Raw genomic sequence first — 22,156 nt, 5'->3', positions numbered from 1 at the left:
AGGCAGGGCGAAAATGCCTGTAAGGGGAAAATTGCAAATTTATTTTTAATCTCCCACTGGAAAGGAAAAGAAGGAAAGAAGAGTTGCTAGATAACAACAGCCTGAAAGCATCACAAAGCAAGAGCCATCTGCGGACTGGAAACAGTTGAGAGTTGGGATGAACGGTTATGTCCTTTCCATTTTAGGAACCTTAAGAAGTAAGATCTGACCTAAGGTGCAGATAGTATGCGTGGGATTTAGTGTCAGGCAGACCTGGGCTCAGATGCCAGCTTCATGGCAAGCTGTCTGACTCTGAGTAAGAAATGAACAACCTCTCAGTTTTCCCACCTGTGGAACAGAGTCACCTCCTCTCAGTTACCAGGTTTGGGACATACAAAACTAGACTAGACAACAGCAAGGCCACAAGAGAGTAGGCCCAGACAGCATGCCCTTGGAGGAGGTCCCCTCTGTCCTGGGGATGCCAGGAAGGCTTGAGAGAAGAGGTGTCAGCAAGACCGGGCCTTAAACATGTGCAGAAACAGGCCAAGGCAACATGGGGCAGAGGGGAAGGGGGCATCTCAGGCAAAGGCAGGAAGTGTGGGCCAGCAGTGCTGGGCTCAGGGTCAGTCTCATGAGCCCAGGCAAGGGCGCAGCAGGAGGAGAGGAGAAAACCACAGGCATCTCTTCATTCTGTAGACCGGAGTCCCCAGGAAGACAAATCATCCCCAACACCAATTTCCAGTAACCTGAGGCCAGAGCTATGACAAATTCTAACACTCCCTCAACCCTCATTGAGACCATCCTCATTCATAAAACAGAGGCTGGGGGGCGCCTGGGTGGCTCAGTCGTTAAGCATCTGCCTTTGGCTCAGGTCATGATCCCGGGGTCCTGGGATCGAGCCCCGCATCAGGCTCCCTGCTCAGCAGGAAGCCTGCTTCTCCCTCTCCCTCTCCCCCTCCTTGTGTTCCCTCTCTCGCTGTGTCTCTCTGTCAAATAAATAAATAAAATCTTAAAAAAAAAAAAAAGAGGCTGGATTTTCACTGCCAGTAAAATCACACCATGGTCCGAGAGCTCCAGGGGGTTCACGATCCATGCCCATGGGAGAGGGCACGTCAGAGCTGACCAGGGGTCGGGACAGTGGTCATGGAAACAAGAAGTACTTCTGGGATTCTGTCCCAGGAAATCATGGGAATAGATGATAACGCACAGTGACATGCACAAAGATAATTTTATCATCCAAAAGTAGGTACAAAATCCATTTCCTTATTGTTGAACCAGTAAATGATTCACAGGATGGAATACCACAAAGACATTAATAAATGTGTGAACAATTCTAATTATGTGGGAAAATGTCTTCTAGAAGTAAAAAGAAGGATACCAAACTATAAAACAGTACACATTTTTAGGTTTAAAATTCATAAAAAGTCTTTAAGGAAATACAGTAGGAGGGAAAAATTGGTAGTAGGTATAAAAGTGGAAAGGGCAAAAATAGAATGATGAACATAAAAAAACCAAAAATTTCCTGTGTATTTTTAAACAAACAGAAGCTTTAAGAAAACATACGTTAAAAAAAATGTTTATCGTCCTAAAAAAAAAACCCAAAAAAACAAAAAATCCCAAAAATCTCTCAGAAGAACATTCCAGCTTTGCAGACACCACAGGTATGGATGCTGCACACGTAATCCAAAACCTACACAAACTGTGTGACCTGACATGGAAGACCAAACTGATGGGGAGAGTCTTCTCCCTTTATCTAGAACAATAATAAAATGAAAAAGGAAAATATTTAGATTTTAAAGTATATCAGATTTATTACTTTTTAAAATGTATAGTCTACCTATCATTCACTTCAGATTATTTACTGAACATCTACTAAGTCTCTGCCCCGGCTAGGAAAACAAGGAATAAGATGTGGCCCTTGCCTTCAAGAAGCTCACGGTCCCTCGAGGGGGTGGGAAGGGTGTCAATGCTGTCTCAGAAGTCCAGGGGCTGTGGGATCCAAATGAAGGCCCTGGAAGGGGTTGCGGTGATCAGAGAAGACTTCCTAGAGGAGGTGTCACTTAAGCGGACTCCTAAAGGACAAACAGGAGTTTGCGAGGCAGAGGGAACGGAACAGACCAACGTGCAGAGAAAAGACACAGCTGGTTCAGAGAATTCTAAGTATGGCTACAGCACAAAATGGGAGCTGGAGGTCCAAGAGGTGCACAGGGCTGGATCCAGAATGCTCCTTATGCCACACCAAGTAGTTTGGAATTTCTCCCACAAGTGGTGGGAACTACCATTTAGGCAAGAGAATAACAATGCATTCAACTCATCAACTCCAAGCATTTAATCCTCATGGGGGGGGGGGGGGGGGGGGTTGTAAAAAAAAAAAAACAAAACAAAACCACAACAATCCTGAAAAATGGCCCAGGCTCCCGGCTATTTGCCAAACCCACCTCCTCACTGTGCCGGACACTGGCCCAGTTTCCCAACGTCCCTTACAGGTGGGCCCCCCCCAGCCCCTTTCTGACCGCTCCCCTTCGTGGCTTGAGGCAGAGGAGCCCACAGAACTGGGGGGGGGGGCAACTGCCAGAGTCATGAGATGACAAGACCCTGGGACACCACCAGCCACAAGTGAACTTGCATCCACCTGCACCACCACATAGATTTCAAGTTTGTTACAGCAGCTAACAATCCCACAAGTAAACATGCTGTCCTCCCCACCAACTCAGACCACCACTCAATTTCTTCTGCTTTAAAAATACCTGTTTTCAAAGCAGCTTCTAAGAGGGGCTTGTTCTGGGATAAAGATTCCTCAGGTGTAAGGACAATGACTGACCCGGCAGCCGGTGTCCTTATCCACCTGGCCTCTCAGCCGCTTCCCACCCCCCCCCCGCCCCCGCCAGGCCAGGCCCCCTCCACCTCTGAACCACTTTCCACGTATCTCCCCTCCTGGTGGGAAATGGGTCTCACACCCAAACCTGAAACCTAAAGATAGTTAGGACTAAAATCCAAGCCTAGTTTTCCAAGTCCTGCAGACATGCGCTATTCCTGTAACACTGTGTACACAGAGCCTAGATCTGAAAAGCCTCTGGCTGGACGGAACGGGGAATTAACAGGAAAACTGGACCCTTGCAGGCTCCGAACAGCTATTAGGCAAATCTGGATGACTCATCACTCTTCCATTTACAGAACCTTACAGGAATCCTGAGATAAACCACAACTACTCACAACAAAGAATCAGCAAAACTGAAATCAAAACAACTTTCGGTTACAAACTCAGCTCACTTAACATCAACAGGAATTAGCCTATGTGATGTGGCAATCTGGTAGGTCTGTGTGCACACGAAAAATACAGAAGACATAAGAGAATTTAATGTTCCCTATGCCAAATACTCAGTGTCCTACAAACAAAATAAATCCATAAACACTTTAGAATAGGCACTGATAGGTAGAAAATAGAACAAGATAGCTTTAATTGTTCTATTCTTCTGCGAACATTTTTTAAGTAGAACAGATTCTACACCCACCTGGGCAAAGGGAAATCAACGTTGTGAGCAGGAAGCAGCTGGTGGCGAGAGAACTGCTTTGTAGGAACAAGGTGGCCTGTGGGTTTCTCCAAACCCCACAAACTGCTCTGCTCCCACAGTGTCCTGCATTTCCTACTGAATCACCCCTCCCAGGCTGACCATAACCTCACCAAGGACAGAAAGAAGGCAGACTGGCAAAGTATCTAAACACAGAAATCTGGGAGTTCCCATAAAGACTCAGTGTATGATTTCCTGTACTGCCAGCGCACGGAGGGCGGGGCATACACGCAGAAAGCCGAACGAATCTTGCACAGAATACATCCTCCTTTCCCCCATTCCCCAAAACTATCTTGCTTACAGGTGTGAAATTTTTTTTAAAAAAGATTCATTTACTTGAGAGAGAGAGAGACTTAAGCACACTCCATACTAAGCGCAGAGCCTGGTGTGGGGCTCGAACTCACAGCCCTGAGATCACGAGTTGGACGCTTAACGGACTGCACCACTCAGGCACCTCACAGGTGTGAAATTTCTTTTTTTTTTTTTTTAATTTATTTATTTGACAGAGAGAAGAGAGCGAGAGCAGGAACACAAGCAGGAGGAGTGGGAGAGGGAGAAGCAGGCTTCCCGCGGAGCAGGGAGCCCGATGCGGGGCTCAATCCCAGGACCCTGGGATCATGACCTGAGCTGAAGGCAGACGCCCAACGACTGAGCCACCCAGGCGCTCAGGTGTGAAGTCTCTAAGGACACCTGCACCTCCCAGAAGCCAGGGCAGAAACACTACAGCCTGCGAGGTTTACCAGGAACACGATCTGGCCATATAAGTAGATGTGCAGGCCGAAGAAGTTCTTTCTTGGTTCAGTTCACGCCACTCCCGAAAGCGATCACCTCTAACTCTCTCTCTCTCTCAAGGCCCCACAGTGAAGGCACCTGCCCGCCCCACCTGAGACAGATGGGAATTCCAGTGTCCACACCCAACAAAAAGTGGCCAAACTTTAAAGGTTTCTTTCCTCAAATGGAAGTTTCCTAACCCACCCAAGGGAAGGACAACATATCATCAGACCCAAATGGGACACACAACATGTTCGCATTCCCTTAAGTTCAACATCTAGTGGCGAGCTGGCGGGATCACGGGAACGCCCGCCGGTGACCAGCTCCTCCCCAAGTCACCGATCACACAGAGGAAGTCAATCCCGCTTCACCCTTCGGGACTGATTAAATCCTTTGTTTCTCGGTTCTCCCCTTTCTGCTGCTCATCTCCTGGGCAGGTTGGCACTTACTAGCATTTGCTCACTCATTCATTCATTCATGTAATAAGCAGGAAAGAGACCCCTAATAAATTCTGGTGAGGCGCAAACACAGCGATCACTATGGCAAGCACTCCGTATGCTCGGCCTTGCTGTTGCCATTTTGGAGACAAGAAACCAAGGTTCAGGAAAACAGAGCCAGGAGCCCAGCCACCCACCAGAAGGGCAGAACAGATACTCCCGCTCTACGACTGCTCTCTCTGAATGCCCTCCGGGTTCTCGGTCTCCAGGCTGGAGGCACCACGGGACACCTCCGAGGTGCGAGCACCTCCACCTCCACTGTGTGCGGCTCCCCGGATGCTAAAATGTGCCCTAGAGCTCAGAGGCAGTGTCAGACAGGACCTTGAGTGAGCCTCTCAACACCCTGCCAGGCAGCTGCTGCCCCCCCCAACCCCACCCCTGTCCAGACGAGAGCAGGTCAGCCCTCCCCCTACCCTGGGCCCACCTTACGAGGAGCAGGGCACCTTGCCTCAGCCTCCTGCCCTCCCCCCAGGGTCCTAGCCCATGGTGCTTTCTGCAGGCTTCCCTCGGCTCCATTCACTTCACTCCGGATTCGCTTCTTTCACAACCGGCGTGAGCTGCTTTTTGACGTCGACGAAAACAAAGGCTAAAAGTAAAGTCCCAGATCGTCACCTAGTCCATCCAGACTAGCGCCGAACAACGGAGCTTCCTGCAGGGATGGAAAAGCACAAATCTGGGCTGTCCGCTGAGGTGTCCGCCGAGCCCCGTAATGTGGCTTGTGCAGCTGAAGAGTCAGGTTTCCAAATTCAGTCCAGTCTAAACGGCTGTGCGTGTCTAGTCACTGACACACCGGACAGCTCAGGCGACAAACACACCCCAACGTAAGACCCCGGATGACAGAAGAGGTGAGGACGAAGTGCGTACAGGTGGGAACAGGGACCCGAGCCCACTGGTTTCTGCTTCTCAAGGAGGTTAAGCCTGCCCTTCCCCATCCCTCGTTCCTCTCCTGACACCCTGCGGATTATTTCTCCCGGCACCTGAAGCCTGACATGGAGCATCTCTTGCAACCGTGCGCCCACAGTGGACTACAAGGGGTGCCTGTTACTTTCATTTGGGGGACAGGGTTGTTGGCGGCCGCATCCTCAGCACTCGGTCCTGGGTAGGTGTTCGCCGAGGACATGGAAGACATCTCAATTCAACCATCTGACAAATGTTCACTCAGTTCCAACTAGGTGTCAGCACGGGACAGGTAAGATGCAGGCCTTCGAGGGGCACCCAGGCTGGGGGGGCCCACCGACGGCACCGAACAATGTTGGCTGCCTGGGCTGGGAGCCGGGGCCCCACTCCTCCAGGAATCTTCGGTGGGCTCCTCTCTCACGGTGTGGGCAGGAGTGCAACCTGCTCCAGAAGGGGGTCGCCGAGCCTGGGGGAGGAGGAAAGGAGGGCTGCAAGCAGATGAGGCGTTGATTCAGGAAGGTTCCTCCTGCTGCAGACGACCACCTGCCCAATTCTCCGTTTGACACGTGGGACACAGCAACTTGCTGTCAGTGCAGCGGGGAGGGAGTGATGATATCCACCCCTGCGACATCTGGGAGGCTTCACTGTGGCCTCCACGGCCCTCCCCACACAGGGCTGCAGCCAGCCTGCACAACGGCAGCTGCCGGGACCTCCCTGTGCATCCACATCTTCACCTGCGCACACTCCACGCTGACCTCAAGGGGCTCCAGCCCCAACAGACGTTCCGGGGACGTGGATGCAGGGAGGGACCCAAGGACCTGAACACCCGGGAGATCGGGTGCTGAGCCAAAGCCACAGCACCTGGGCAGCTTCTGGGACACACACAAACCCACCCCCAGCGTCTTCTCTATGCCCCCTCTAGTGGGCACAAGGAAGGCCCGTGAGGCTGGTCCTCATGTGGAGGCTGGAGGTGGGTAAGCACTTGCAGAAACGATGCAAGGATGCAGATCCTCAGAGAGGCACGGAGAAGGTGTTCCTGAGTGAGAGAGCCCCCACCGTTTGTAGCAGGGAGGTTGTCCAGGCTGGTGTCTGGTGGGGAATGCCAAAGGAACATCGGCCACGAGCAGCCAGCTGGAGGGAGGACGGGGTCCCCTGGAGAAGGCCAAGGACTAAAGAAGAGGAAGTGACGGCCCACATCCTGCATGGTGATGGTCCATGTTCCTCCTGGACATTTCCTCTTGGCATTTCCTTCCCCTCTTGCCATCCCGGCCTGGGCCTCTCCGGAGGATCACATGAGGTTGTGTCCACGCCAAGGCACAGTGCCCAGAGCAGGGCACCCACGCCAACCTCTCCCTTAGGACAAGGTGCTGCTCATAAACGGGTTTTCTTGTGCCCGTGGCCAGCCCACTGAAGCAGCACCTGTCATAACAATGCCCCTGGGATGAACTGCTGCCTCCCTCCCCCAGCCCAGCACCAGAAAGGGGATGAATGAAGGCGCTTTGCCTCCTTTCTGCAACCCTCCCTGGAGGATTCACCAGATGTGGCTGGAACACCATGTGACTGCCCAGGGTTGATCAAGCTTTACTGGCAGACAGGGCAGGGCAGGGGTTGAGGTGGGGGCTGACCCCTCCAAGCTCGACGGCCAGCTAGCTGTGTGACCTAAGCCCGTTTATCCACACCGTGAAGGCACCCCACTACCCTCAGGCCTGGATTCCCCCCCTTCCGGCTCCTCCGATTCCTCCACCCACCAAGGTCCCCACTGGTCCTTCCTCCTGTTGCTGCCGCTCACCCTCCTGACATCCCCCACCCCTTACCCAGCATACACGCTCCCTCAATTCCCCTGCCTGTCCCTCCTTTCACCTTACTCACTCAGTACAATGACAGCCAGGGCCCACGCATACGTGGGTGCCCAGCACACATACCCCTCAACAGGCTCACTGCTTGCTCTCCCACCACACAGCCAGATCCTGCCCCCCACCCCTGCAATCACACCCCCATTGTGACTTTCACACCTTCTTCCTTCATCACACCTCCTTCACCCCAGGGGCCCATCCCTGGCCTCGCTGTCAGCAGAGGACCCTGCTTCCTGCTTCACAAGAACACGTACTTCCTGGAGTAGCAGGAACTCACTCACTGCGGGTGGGCACGCAAAATAGCATGGCTGCCCTACAAGGCAGTTTGGCAGTTTCTTCTGAAATTCAACATACTCTTACATTCGATCCAGCACCAGGCTCCCTGGTGTTTACCCGAAGGAGCTGAGAACTCATGTCAACACAAACACCCCCCCCACCTCCCCTCCCCGCCCCGCACTCGGTTATCTACAGCCACTTTATCGGTAACTGCTAAATCCTGGAAGCAACCAAGATGTCCTTAGGTAGACGAATGGAAAAATAAAGGGTCCGGTCCAGACAATGAGATAGTATTTCGTGCTACAAAGAAATGAGCTTCATCAATGCGTGAAAAGACAGGGAGGAACCTTAAATGCACACTACTAAGCCAAAGAAGCCAATCTGAAAAGGCTGCACTGTTAGGATTCCAGCTCCACGACAGTCTGGAAAAGACAAAACCATGGAGGCAGGAAGAAGATGGGTGGTTGCCAGGGGTGTGTGGGGAGGGCAGGGAGCAGGTGGAGCATGGAGGAGGCCGTCTAGGGCAGTGCAGCTCCTCGTGCGACAGCATAACGATGGGCACGGGTCACTGCGCACGGAACGCACAGCACCGACGGTGACCTTGCCTCTAACTGTGGACTCGGCTGACAATGACGCATCCGTGCAGGTCCACTGACTGTAACGAGGTACCTCTCTATTCAGGATGCTGATACGGGGGAGGCTGCACTCTCTTATTTTCTAAGTAGGCTCCACGCCCAACCTGGGGGCTTGAACTCACGACCCTGAGATCAAGAGGCGCATGCCCACCGCCTGAGCCAGCCAGACACCCCAACTCTGCACTGCCTGCTTAATTTTGCTGTGATGTAAAACTGCTCTAAAAAAGTCTATTAAAGGGGCACCTGGGTGGCTCAGTCGTTAGGCGTCTGCCTTCGGCTCAGGTCATGATCCCAGGGTCCTGGGATCGAGCCACACATCGGGCTCCCTGCTCCGAGGGAAGCCTGCTTCTCCCTCTCCCACTCCCCCTGCTTGTGTTCCTTCTCTCGCTGTGTCTCTCCCTGTCAAAAAATAAAATCTTTAAAAAAAAAGTCTATTAAAAAAAGGAAATATGCTGAAATTAAAAATCTATATTCACACACAGAAAAACAATGAGACAGCACTAAAAACAATAAAGTAGTCCACCTACACTAAATAAAGCAAGCGAGGATGCCCACAGACCCCTGCGGCCACATCCGTCCTCCAGCCTCTGCGCCCACATCCTCTGCTTTACCGCTTCTTAAGCTAGAGAATTTCACGCAGCTGAAGCCAGTTTGTCCACGTGAGCACCAGATCCCACTCCTTCAGATGCCGCTGAAGGACACCGCTCTGCAAGTCCTCCTCTCTCTAGTTAGGTTTGCCGCTGCTCTTTTACTAGGTTGCTCTTAACTGTAAACAAAAACACCCATTTCTCCAGCCTTAGAAAAAAGAAACCTCACGCCACTCCTTCCTCCATTGGTTTGCTCCCATCGCCTTGCTGATAGCAACTCCCCTCCTCTTGCTCTTTCTCGAACTCACGGACGCTGCCCCCCACCTCACTCCCTCCTCAGCGTCCAGGGTACCCCGCTGCCCGCCACCCCTCCAGTGTCCCTCAAGTGTGGGTATCAACTATGAATACGTCGGGACAGTCGCTCCCATGGTCAGGTTGTGTCACACGGCACCGATCATTTCAGGAAAGGGAGGTTATTCTTGGTTGGACTCACCTCATCAGTGAGCCCTTAAAAACCAACTGGGGCTGTCCCTGGCAAGAGATTCGAAGTGTGAGAAGGATTGTACACAAGGGGGATTCTCTGTTGCCGGCTCTGAAGACTGCAGGGACACATGGCAAGGAATAGGAGAAGCATCCAGAAACCAAAAGCAGCCCCCAGCTGATGGCCATCAAGGAACCAAGGACTCAGTCCTAAAACCACAGGGAACTGAGCTCTGCCAATGACCTGGCTGAGCCGGGAAGCTGACAGCTCCTTACTCTCAGCCAGTCAGTGCCTGGGTTTCATCCTTGTAAGACCCCGAGAGAGAACCCAGCTGTGTGATGATGGGCCACTGAGGTTTTTAATCCGCTATTTGGTTACTTGGCATCTACCATGTAGCAAACTAGTAGATGACTAGTACGTCTCCTCTGCTCCAAGTTCTGCAGCTGCTCCCCCTGCCTCTGGGTCAAAGGCAGCCCTACATGGCCCACAGGCCCCCATCTCCACCCCCTCGTGGCCCACTCGGTCCGTCCCTCGGCCTCTGTGCTGTTCCTCTCACCAGGCCCGCCCGGGCCCTTCCCTGCCTGTCTCTGCTCCACCAGGGGTCTGCTGGGTCAACGTCCCTGCCTCCTCCGTCTCTGCTTAAGTCCCTCTCGCTTGTGCACCTGGCGGGCCCTGCTTTGGTGGGCGCTGCTGACCAACCTGTTTTACAGCCCGCGCTGGCCAGTCTCTCCTCCTCCCTCGTTTTCCCCACGGCACCGGATCACCGCCAACGTCTGTGCTCCACGTACTTACCTGGGTATTATCCGCCTCCTCCCACTAGAATAGAAGCTCCTCAGGGACAAGGGTCTTTGTCTTGTCCACAGCCTAATTCCAAGCACCTAACACAGTGCCTTGGCAAAGGGCAGATGCTCGGTAAATTTTTTTAATATTTTTTATTTATTTATTTGTGAAAGAGAGAGAGGAAGAGCAAGCGCACAAGCAGTGAGAGCTGCAGGCAGAGAGAGAAGCAGGCTCCCCGCCGAGCAGGGAGCCCGACGCGGGGCTCGATCCCAGGACCCCGGGATCATGACCTGAGCTGAAGGCAGACGCTTAACGACTGAGCCACCCAGGCGCCCCTCGGCTAATGTTTCTTGAAAAACTGAATGATGAGAAGCATGTTTAAGGTCCCGGAACAACGTGTGGCACGCTGCACACCCTCAAGAACCTGCGTGTGCGCGATCTGCGGCCAGAAGGAAACAAAGGAAGCACAGCCGACAAGAGCGGGGCACGGCCGTTCACGGTGAACCCGGCGGGCCGCTGTCGGCCCGGGTCCCCCAATGGTCCCTGCAGCAGCGCGGGCCCCCCACGGACACTGGCCGCCTGTGGCTCCTACACCATCCGCCGCACCCTCCCCACCTGGGAGAACGCCCTCGAAATGACCTGAGCTGGAGTCAGGGCACCAAGGACCTGGCCGGTGCTGAAACAAGGGCTGGTAGCAGCTCAGCGGTGTCGGTCAGCAGTCGGAAAAGAAAGGCAAGCATTCCACGATGCAGGGGCTGAGCTGCTGAAAACCCACCTGGTACGACAAGTCCCAGAGGAACTGAACACCCGGGAGTGGGGTGATCCAAACAGGGTCAGTGCACGCCAGTGAAAACCCTCCTTGCACAAAGCACAGGACTCTGAATAATCGAAACACCTCACGGATGTGCAGTTAGTACAATGGCAACCACCCTCCTAGCGTCCTTGCTGAAAGCTTCTCTGCTTCTCCCGCTCCTGGCCGCCCGGCACCTGTCACTGATTCCGCTCTGCCCGCCCCCAGCCAGCCCAGGAAGGCCTCAGGACTCAGAGCTTGGCTAACTCCAACACCGTGAGAGGGGAGAGCATTCTCCACCTGCTCACACACGATGCTCTCTTCGCACTGAGGAACCTCCGTGCCGAGGGGGAGCCGCAGAGCTGACCCCCGTGACCGTGCACAGTGCCCCGTGTGCTCCAGCCACACGCCTGCAGACGCTGCCCCGGAGCGCAGTGCGAGTCCTCTTGCTCTCCCAGCCCCCGCCCCCCGCATCGGATCAGGGCACACGTGTTCCCAGAGGCAGTGCCGGGGCGTTCCGCAGACGAGTCTGGATCTCAGGGTGGTGAATCTGAGCCCCATCGTGGGCATAGAGATTACTTAAAAGTAATTTTTTTTTTTTTAAGAGAGGTAGCGTGGTGTCTTTGGTAGAAAGAGAGATGACTTTGGAGTTGGGCACGTGAGCCTTCTGCTCTCCATCCTGAGCACTGCAGGCCACGGCACTTTCCCAGAAACGCTGAGCTTTCTCCTGCTATGACCTCACACATGCTGATCCTTCTGCCTGAGGAACACTGTCTCGACCTTGTGCACACACAAGACACTGTCGAAGACCCACTGACCTCTCAGCCCCTGTATTTCTTTCCGGACTCTGACGTCTATCTTGGAACCACCATCACAGCGCACAGGGCCTTCCCCGGCGGCCCCCTAACTCTGGCCTCCCCTGCCGCCTGGAGCTTGGAGCTCAGCACCTGGGCCACGCAGCTCCTCTTCCTTTGCACAGCTCTGTACGGTAGGTGCCCTCGGCTCCTTCTACAAACAAGGACACTAAGCCCCCAGCGAGGCTGAGTGCCTGCCTTACCCGAGCCCATATGCCAGCAAACAGCTAGGTCCAGAGAACACCCACCAGGGCTGTTTCCCAGGGATCGCATGGCGCGCACGCATCTGGGCAAAAGTCAGTAAGTAACGTAGACACTGGTGAGCCTCCTCCGTGCTTGGTGCTTATCCACTCACACTTCCTGCCTTTGACGCGTGAACATATTTCTATTCTCCAGATGAGAACCCTAAGTTCAGAGACCCAAGCCCTATGCCATGGCTGTACCCCTGGCAGGCTACTTAACCACACACCCTGCTTCAGTCTCCCCACCTCTGAGTAAGAATTACTCACAGGACTTACCCAAATCCATCAGCTTTCGGTGCAGGTTACAGAAACCACTCCAAAAAGTTTAAGCAGAAAGGATCTAACAACTCAAGGACTTAGGTGATTCCACAATCTTGACGAGGGCTGAAGTCACGGGCTCTAACCCGCGCCCCCAGGCACCCCCCCGGCACCCGGGGAGCTGCTGTGTCAGAGCTGCCCCTCGAACCCCGGAAATCGGGAATGCAGCAGGGCCGGGAAGCCACCAGAGCAGCCTGGCACCAGCCAGGGGATGAGCACGGGGCCGATGCCGGAGAGCCGCACAGCCTGACGCCGCCGGACGGCAGAACACAGCCTCATGGTCTCCGCCCACCTCTGCCTCGAATCACTCCTCCTGGGAGAATCTGATGGCACCCAATTCCCATCCAGAACCCCAGCTCCAAGAGACCCCGAGAACACACAGGGAAGGAGCACGCCCTGGAAGGCAGGCAGCCTGGAGGATGCACAAGCCCGCCCGCAGAGCCTACCTACCACAGCATACTCTCTCCTACGGTGGCTGAGACCAAGTCCGGCAACCATGTCAACGCACTCAGAAGGGCACGCGGCCAGCACCACCACTACCTGTCACTCCCGGTGCCTCTGAAGTGTATCTGCCCTGCTGGTAAACAAACTCACCTCTCCAAAAAGAAAGCAAGGAGGGGGCGCCTGAGTGGCTCCGTCGGTTGAGCCTCCAACTCTTGGTTTCCACTCAGGTCATGATCTCAGGATTGGGAAGCTGAGCCCCTCGTTGGGCTCTGGGCTGGGCATGGAGCCTGCTTAACATTCTCTCTCTCTCCCTTTCCCTCTGTCCCTCCTCCCTCCCCTCTTCCCCCCCCCACTTAAAAAAAAAAAGTTTCTTTTAAAAAAAAGAAGAGAAATAAGAAAGCAAGGAGCACATTTCTTCCTCAGCACTGCTCAAGGCACCTTCCAAGTTATCAAATCCCCAAAGCCTAGAAATTGTAGTTGAACGCATTCACACCAAGTCAAAATGCCTTAAAGATGTTTTTCTCAAAACAATGGTTTCACGTTTTTCCTTATACAGACCCCTAAAAACTGTGGAATCTTATGTGAATCCCCAACAAAAGCAGAGAGCAGGGCCAGAAATCCAAGTGGCACGCTGGGGATGAGCTCTGCCCATAGCTTCTCTCATAGCGTCTCAAGTAAGACTCTATCTGCTGCTTACAAGAGACACAACGAACCCCCGCCACCTAGTACACACAGGGGACCACAGACGGGAGGGGGTTCTTGAGGTCGAAAATGGCAGAGCCCAGGTTCGAACCTGGGTCCGAGCAGCTCCAGCTCATCCAGCACACTCCTCGCTGTGTTACAGCTCACGGCCACTGGGGTGAGCCCAATGCAGGCAGACTGTGCCCCAGGGGCTCTCGGCTGGGGTGGGGAGGGGGCAGATCAGAGAAATGCATCCGCACAGCTCCAAACGCAGCGGGGCACCATGCCTCCCAGCCTCCCCCGCAGCTCCCCTCTGCAAGCCCCTTCTCCTGCTTCCACTGTGGCCCAGGCATCGCTCCTCAGCAGGACACCCAGACCATCTCTGCTGAGGGCGCCATAAAGGGCCGCCAAAAGAAGCCGAAAGGTCAAAGCTGATTATTACCTTCCAGGCCCGTGCAGATTAGCAGCCTGAAACCCTTGGCTTCACAGAAACAACCCGTCTCCTGTGGAAAACGTGCGTTACTGGATTCCTCTGGTCTTTGCCACCCAAGTGTCTACACAAACACTGTTCAACTACAGGGGTGGAACAGAATCCCTTAACATAGTCCCTCTCTCCAAAGGAGGAGGATCCTGCTCAAATTACATTACATTAGTAAATTTCCTTCAGGGAAACAGACAGCAACATTTACAAGCTGCCTGCAGGATGGTTCTCAAAGGCTGAGTGATTGTGCCCAGCCCTCCCAGCCCTCCCTGCCCAGGACAGAAGATGATGCCCGGCTGCACCACAGGGAAGGGCTCCGGGCATCTGGGCATATAAGCCAGGGAGGCTGCTAGACAGCCTTCAAGGCACAGGACGGCCCCCACCACAAAGATTTATCCATCCCAAAATGTCAACAGTGCAGAAATCCTGATTTAACTTTTTCAATAACTTTTGATTGAAATAAACCACATAGGATAAGAACTAGAAAAAACTTCAGAAAAATGTATTTCTTAGAAGTGATAACGTTTTTGTTAGAATCACAAATAGCTACTACTTACTGCTTATCAAGAAGTGTGCTAGATGTTTACCTATTTGATCTCTAACCGTAAGCAGTTTTATGCCCCATTTAACACTCAGAGAGGAGTAAAGTAACTTGCCCAATGTCACACAGCTTTTAAGTGGAAGAGCTCACACTGAACCCAGCCCTGGCGCCGGCACCCTCACAGGCTCACACGCTCATACCCCTCCCGCCCCCGCCGTGCCTGCTCTGTCTCCCCCACCAGCTGTGAGCCCCTTCAGGCCCAGGACTACCTCTCAGCTCAAGGTGGAATCTGCACCACAGGGCTTCTGACAGCCCGGATGAAGAGCGGGTCAAACGGAGAGAGGGAGCTGGGTCCGCAGCTTCCACGGGGCAGTGGTCGGGCCCAGCCTGCCATCCTGTCACTTCTCTGCTCCTGTCTCACCCAGACCACCCTCCATCAAGCAGTCAGGGCCACCAACTGGTCTGCCCCCTCGGGCCACAAGTTTGTTCCATGACTGTGTCCAGCCCTTCCTCTGAGCCCCATTCTCTGAAACGAGTCTTCCACTACTGCCCGTGCTCCCCCCCCCAATTTCCTAGAAATCGACTCAGTGAGGACAATGAGAACAGACAGGCACTAGGGTAAAGGAAGTCGCCTGGGCACAGGGGGTAAAGTGGAGAAACAGGAGGACTCAGAAGCCTGGGCTGGAAACCCCAGAGGCCTGGCTCTAGCCCAAGCCCTGCCCTCGACAAAACTCATACAGGCCCCCTCTGTAACTCACCTGTAAAATGTGTAGTGGGTTCCAAACATTCTTGCCACAGAACCTTTTTCCCCCTCAAAGGAATTCTAGATTGAAACTCTCCTCTAACACTTTCTCTAGGACAAAATAACTCACTAGACTCAGCTCATGAGATCACTTCCCTGAAGTGCTTAATAATGGCTCAAATAATGTCACAGCCATTAAAAGGGTAAGGGAGGGGGTGTCTGACTGGCTCAGTCAGTGGAGCATGCGACTGTGGATCTCAGGGTCGGGAGTTCAAGCCCCACGTTGGGTGTAGAGATCACTTAAATACATAAATAAAATTTTTTAAAAATTTTTAATGTTTTATAAAAGGGGTAAGGAGACAAGAACCAGAGAATAAAACAAAGAGGAGACTTTTCATTTCTGTGGCACAAAGCTACAAAAGATTTTCAAGAAACAGCAGCTCTAGCATACTATATAATTTCACTTATATGCAGACTCTGAAAAACAAAACAACAGGGGAACAGACTGAGATATAAAGAGCAAGCTGGTGGGGAAGAGGGGGGGGGCCAAACAGGGGAGGGGGACTGAAAGGTACAAACCTCTAGTTATAAAACAAGAAAAACGAACACGGTGTACAACACAGGGAACAGAATGTAGTCAACACCAGGTAACAACTTTGTAGGGTGACAGATGGTGCTGAGATCCATCTCCACGATGATTTAGTAACGTATGTGAGAGTTCAATCACTGTCTTACACCTGAAACTAGCATAATACCATACCTCAACTACACTTCAATTAAAAAAAAAAACACAGTTTTAGCAATGATCCACAGTAATTGATGGCGTTTCCTTTCAAAGGGAGAAGAGGCTCCAACTCGGTGAGACAAGGCAGCAGACAAAACAAGGCGCAAATGACTGAGACCTGACAGCTCACTCTGTCTGGGTCGATCCTGTTTCACACTTGTGAACCCACTTCATTCCCGTGACCACCACACGCAGTAGGTCTCGTACGAGGACCTTGTACATCAACAACATAATAGGCACCTTGTGCTGGGCACTTAGTCAATGCGATTTTAGAGATGAGAAAACGAACTCAGAGAGGTGAAGTAACTTGTTCAAGGTCACACAGCTAGGATGTGGGTGCAAGTCTGTTCAATCCAAAGCTCAGCTCTTTCCTCTAGGCTGCTTCCCAGTCATCCCCATTCCAAACCACGTTTCCAAACTTGCCAAGAACCCCCACATGGTTCCAAAAACCTGTCTCCCAAGCCCTTCCCCTGAGATTCTGATTCTGGAGTTCTGGGATGGATCCTGAGGACCCCGCAGCTGGTTAACAGGTACCCAGGTGGTATCTACAGACAGGAAATGCTGAAAACACCGATCTGAGAAAAGACAACAGCTCGGCCACACTAATCGGAACCACAACCACCTATTTTAGGGCTATGGCCTCAGAAGGGACAGTGACTGTCGCCCCCAGGGCTCCTGGGCTCCTCCCACTGAAGGCGGTCCTGGGTTACGGAGTTCTGGGACTAGGGAAGTCTGACGCCTGGCTGCCGGCATATCAGAGAGAAGAGGCGCCCCACAGACCACAGCCTACACCAGAGATCTTCTCACGCAAAACTGGTCTTAGGCTCACTTGAAACGATGTCCACATTCAGATGATGCAGCAGCTGGGGCTGCAGTGAGTTAAGCTCCATGCCCGCAGGCACAGAAGTCTCCAGCGGACCCCAGTCAGCATAGCACGCCACCGCAAAGGGACGCCCAGGGCCGCGAGGCTGGCTGGGTCGGTTTAGTGTCTGCCTCCTGATTTCAGCTCAGCGTCGTGGGATTGAGCCCCGGGTCAGGCTCCGTGCTCAACAGGGAGTCTGCTGGAGATTCTCCTCGTCCCTCTGCCCCTCCCCTCACTCGTGCTCTAATAAATAAATCTTTAAAAAGAAAAAAGGGGACACCCAGTACCACAAAGCGTCCTACGTGGGCTTTGCTACAGCACGCACACACACGGGCAGCTGCATCGCCCACAGCAACGGGGCCCCCAAGGAGGAGCTAGGGACGGGTCGCCACGCCCCTGCACACTGTCTCACAGCCCTGGGCCCTTCCTCACAGCGCTGCACAGCCCAGACGTCCATGGCCGCTCGTATGACTGGCTGATGTGTCCCCAGCCCATGAACCCGACCCAAAGGCATGACCTATAACACTTCGATGGTCATACTACTCCCATATTCCCTGCCAAGAGCAGAGCCGGGGACACACACACTTGCTGAACGAAAACACGAGTACAGGTAAGAGGCAGGCGTGCGGGAGCTGTGCCCCCAGGGCTGGAGGTGAGACACAGGGGCCCTACAGGCCCTGGTTTGGGGCCTCAGTTGAGTGGCCTGGTCCCAGCCTAGGAGGGGAAGCGGTGGCCGCAGGGCCAGCGTCAGAACAGGGACCCAGCGCACAGCCCTGCGGGAACACAGGGCAGGGCTGCCTGGAAACACCAGCCCTGCATTATGCGGTGGGGGCTGGGGGTAGAACGTGGGTTCCTAACCCTCTGTTTGGCCCAAGAAGCTCAAGTGATGAGCGTAAAGGGCCTTGCAGAGGACAAGGCTGACAAAGTAAGGCCGCTAATCTATTAGCACTGGCCACTTGCGGGTCACCCTCCACCACAGCAGGTCAGAGGCTGGGAAATGACAACAAAGTGTGCGAGTGAGCCAGGGAAAGCCACAGAGGTGACGGCGAGTGGTGAGGGCTCAAATAGCAGAATCACCTCCAGACCAGTCCTACCCACAACTGCATAGGACTCTGGGCTACGGGGAGAAGACACGGTCGCCTGCATGACTCCCGGCCTGCTTAGCAAGGCAGGAGGCACACAGCACATTTCGGATGAGAACAGGGCAGCCGGTCCGGATAACCTAACTCTCGTAGAGACAAAGACGGTGTTACCTGGTAAAGAAGCTACTAAGTGGTCCCAAAATTCTCAGTTTATTCCCATCCTCAGTTCCATCCACACAGTCCTGCTGGCGCAGCTCATGGGTTTCCTTGCCGGAGCTCAAGGTGACGTCAGTAAACTGTGGGTCATCGTCACTCTCCAGGGTCACGATGGCACTGGAGCTGCTCGTGACCACGAGGTCCAAGATGTCCTCATTGCTGATGGACAGTGTGGTTGACAGCTCTGTGCCGAGGCTGGACACGCTGCAAACGGAGACATCGTCGCTGCGGCTCAGGGCTTTGGAGCTGGGGCTGTAGAGCTTCACTGAGTCGTAGCCAGTCCTGGGGAACGTGGACGACTTCCGCACGCTCTGCTCCCACTCGGCGCTGCTGGGAGCTGGGGGCGTGTAGGATGGCAGCGGGCACGCGCTCTGGCAAGCTCGCTCGGGGACGATCTCCGACTCCGATGGCTTCCTCTTCACGTGGACCACACTGCAGGGGACGGGTTCCGGGTTACTGATCTCGAGGGTGGGAATGCCTGAGTCCACGGACTTAAGGCTGTGCCGATCTTCTAAAGGACCAAGTTTCAGCTTGGGCCCATACTCTGGCAATGAGAGGGACCTGGGTGCCTTGAGATTCAAGTGTGGCAGGTTCTGAATGTGGTTTCTTGGCTGACCATCCAGAATGCCCATCAAGGCTACACCATTTGTAGAGGTGGAGAGATTTCCATCAGTCATCTTGGTCCAAGGAGAAACTAGAAAAAATCACAAAAATGGAAATTAAGACAGTGGTTCTAAAAGCCTAAGACACACTCCTCTGCTGTACAGCTCAAATGTTCTGATGCCCTTTCTAGGGACGAATCCTTGAAAAAAGTCCTACATATCCAAGTTTTAATTCAGGACCAGAAGCCAGAGTTTTAGCATATATCACCACGATATAAAATAACAGGACCATAACCCAAACAAAGGCTACAGCTAGGGTAAAAATACTTAAACAGTCCCCTTGTCCATCATCACCAGCACCCCACCAGTCACATGTCTGACCCCCAAGCCGGCACAGGGGATGTGAGGACAGGGCCAGGCAGAGAAAGCGTTGTTTTTCATGTTTTTTAAAAAATGATAAACAGAAGGGGTGCCTGGGTGGCTTAGTTAGTTGGAGGGGTCAACTCTTGATCTAGCAGTCATGAGTTCGAGTCCCACACTGGGCTCTGCACTGGGCACGGAGCCTACTTAAAAAATAAAATAAAATAAATGAACAGAACACCTCAGTCAAAAGTACATGAATTCATAACCCACATGTAAGTCGAGTTCTACTTGTTCCAAGACAGCATTAAAATCAAGATGTCGTCATCAAGACAGGAAAACAAGGTAAATGGTGTATAAACCATGTGGCAAGAGATGACCCCAACCACATCCAAGTCAGCCATGGCCCTCCACATGTCCACAAGGTAGGGCATATTATCTCCCTTATCAGGGAGGAAACCAAAGCTCAGAGAAGTTAAGAAATGGGTCCAAGATCAGAGCATTACTTAGCAGCACAGCTGGGATCTATGAGACTAGCCCCAAAATAGGCCATACCTAGCGGACGAAGAGCTTAGCATGGAGTTATAAAAACCCAGGTAGAAGGCTGGCTCAGAAAAGCAGATAATCAGTAAGTGAAAAATAAAGGGGTGCCCGGGTGGCTCAGTCGGTTGGGCATCTGCCTTCGGCTCAGGTCATGGTCCCAGGGTCCTGGGATCGAGTCCCACATCAGGCTCCCTGCTCAGCGGGGAGCCTGCTTCTCCCTCTCCCTCTGCCCCCCCACTCGTCCTAAGTAAATAAAATTAAAAAAAAAAAAACAAAAAAAAAACAAAGGAAAAACAAAGACCATAAACCTACAATAAAGACTTGAGCGAGAAGAGTCAAAGCTGTCACTGACACACACATCTGCCTATGGCTCTCTGGCCTAAGACAGGGTGGAAACGATGGGGCCTGGACAGCACAGCCCCCAGCAGCTGGAGAACCCTGGTTAAGAAGGTTCTATCGTCCTTCAAAACGTCAAAACTAAAGAAATCTGGTTGGGTTATTGAAATCTGATCCACTGTGTAGAACAACATAAAGAATGGTACTTTCTTGGGTTGTTTCTTGTTTGTTTTTTAAGTAGGCTCCACACCCAGCATGGACCCCAGTGCGGGGCTTGATCTCATGACCCTGAGATCACGACCTGAGCCAAAGGCAGACGCTTAACCGACTGAGCCACCCGGACGCCCCACTGTCTTGGGTTCTCATGGGACTTTTCCTGGGCTCTAACCCCAGCTGTACTGACTGCCTGGGGAGAATTCAGTCAGGTACCATGAGAAAAGCATCCCAAGGCAGTGGCCCCTGGCAGGCGCTCTGCTGGTAGCTGCCATCATCAAAGTCAGTGGGTGAAGGTTTTGAAGCACACTGGGAACAGTGACAGCCACTCCCTTTTGGGTGTCACTGAGCCTTCCTGCTCCCCTTCAGGAAGCCTGGTCCTTCTCCAGTCAACACAGCAAAAGCAAATTTGTTAGAAGAACAGGGAAGAAGGTCATCTCCCTCCCTCCCAGAAATCGAAGGAACCAGCCAGCCAGTGTGGCATTGGAGTAAAAATAAAAATAGGAAGGAATGTGGGGCACCTGGGTGGCTCAGTCCATTAAGTGTCTGCCTTTGGCTCAGGTCGTGATCTCAGGGTCCTGGGATCGAGCCCCGCATCGGGCTCCCTGCTCAACAGGGAGCCTGCTTCTCCCTCTCCCCCTGCTTGTGTTCCCTCTCTCGCTGTGTCTCTCTGTCAAATAAATAAATAAAATCTTAAAAAAAAAAAAAATTCCATCAAGTGCTTCTCTAACCTACTTGAGCAAACCTCAGTTCATCCTCCAAAAGAATCCGGGCACTGCCTGAGCACACATGAACACATTTTCAGGCCACAGTTCACACTGCCCTCGAATTCCTGGGCTGGAGTCCCCAGCCCGAGTCCCCAGACCTGAGCTCCTCCAGGCAAAGTCACCGCCAACTACATCCAAGCCCCTGCCCTGGGAAATCCCTGAACTCAACCACGCTGTGGAACAACAAGATTCACAACAGGAAGACACAGGGAGATTCCAATGCACATAAACTTGAGACTTCTACATTTTTTTAATTAAAAGGAAAATACGGCAAGAAAAATTTCTAGCACACGGTGAAGAGCTAATCACTTGCACTGTCAAGAGTTATTAGAATTATCCAAACACCATCAATAGTCCGACAGGTCAAACTGGCAAAAAGCCAGAAACACGAGAGGAAATCCTTACAGCAAACAGAGCTGAGAGCCAGGTGACCAGCCCAGCTGACATTCTGGCTCCGCCGCTTACCATGGGGAGAAGCAGAACCTTCCTGGACCTCAACTTGCCTCCTGGCCAGCAGGAAAGTGGGCGACACTACAAAACTCATACGTGAAATGAGAATGCTCGGCGAGAGTGCCAGGACACCCCACGTCTGAGCACAGTACGTGCCCCGTAAATGTGAATTTCCTCTACTTCAGCCACACACAGAGCTGAAGGACCTACAAAAAACGCCTTTAAACTGCAGTTCTGATACTAGAATACACAGAACACAAAACGTGTGTGTTGAGTGAATGCAAGGACCCCCTCTCAGAATCGCCACCGTGAGAGCACGAGGGCGGCAAAGCTGGTGTGACAGGGTCCAAAGCCACCTGGCCGTGGCCTGTTCTCCACTCCTCTTGCCTCTCTGCTGGGGGCCAGGCCAGCAGGACAAGGGCCTCTTCCAGGGAGAAGATGAATGACCTTTGACGCCTCCGCTGGTTCCAAGTCCAAGTGAAGTTCCTTAAGCCCCACAAACAAGGTTGTCAGCCTTCAGGGA

General features: G+C 53.0%; 1 protein-coding gene across 3 annotated transcripts in view; it reads right to left on the bottom strand.

Annotated features, from left to right (window-relative positions):
* TBC1D14 (TBC1 domain family member 14) overlaps window positions 1-19,050 on the bottom strand; it is a 93,580-nt gene extending 74,530 nt beyond the window's left edge. For all 3 annotated transcript variants that reach the window (XM_021677701.1, XM_021677702.1, XM_021677703.1), the window contains exon 1: window positions 18,318-19,050. In XM_021677701.1, coding sequence (XP_021533376.1) covers window positions 18,318-19,039 — 722 coding nt within the window. In that variant the 5' untranslated portion in view covers window positions 19,040-19,050. The remainder of the gene's footprint in view (window positions 1-18,317) is intronic.
* Between the last annotated feature and the right edge of the window lie 3,106 nt (window positions 19,051-22,156).

This window comes from Neomonachus schauinslandi, chromosome 2 (genome assembly GCF_002201575.2).
Source record: "Neomonachus schauinslandi chromosome 2, ASM220157v2, whole genome shotgun sequence".
NCBI lineage: Eukaryota > Metazoa > Chordata > Mammalia > Carnivora > Phocidae > Neomonachus > Neomonachus schauinslandi.
The sequence above is the reverse complement of the archived record's forward strand: the minus strand, read 5'-3'. Positions and strand labels throughout refer to the sequence as shown.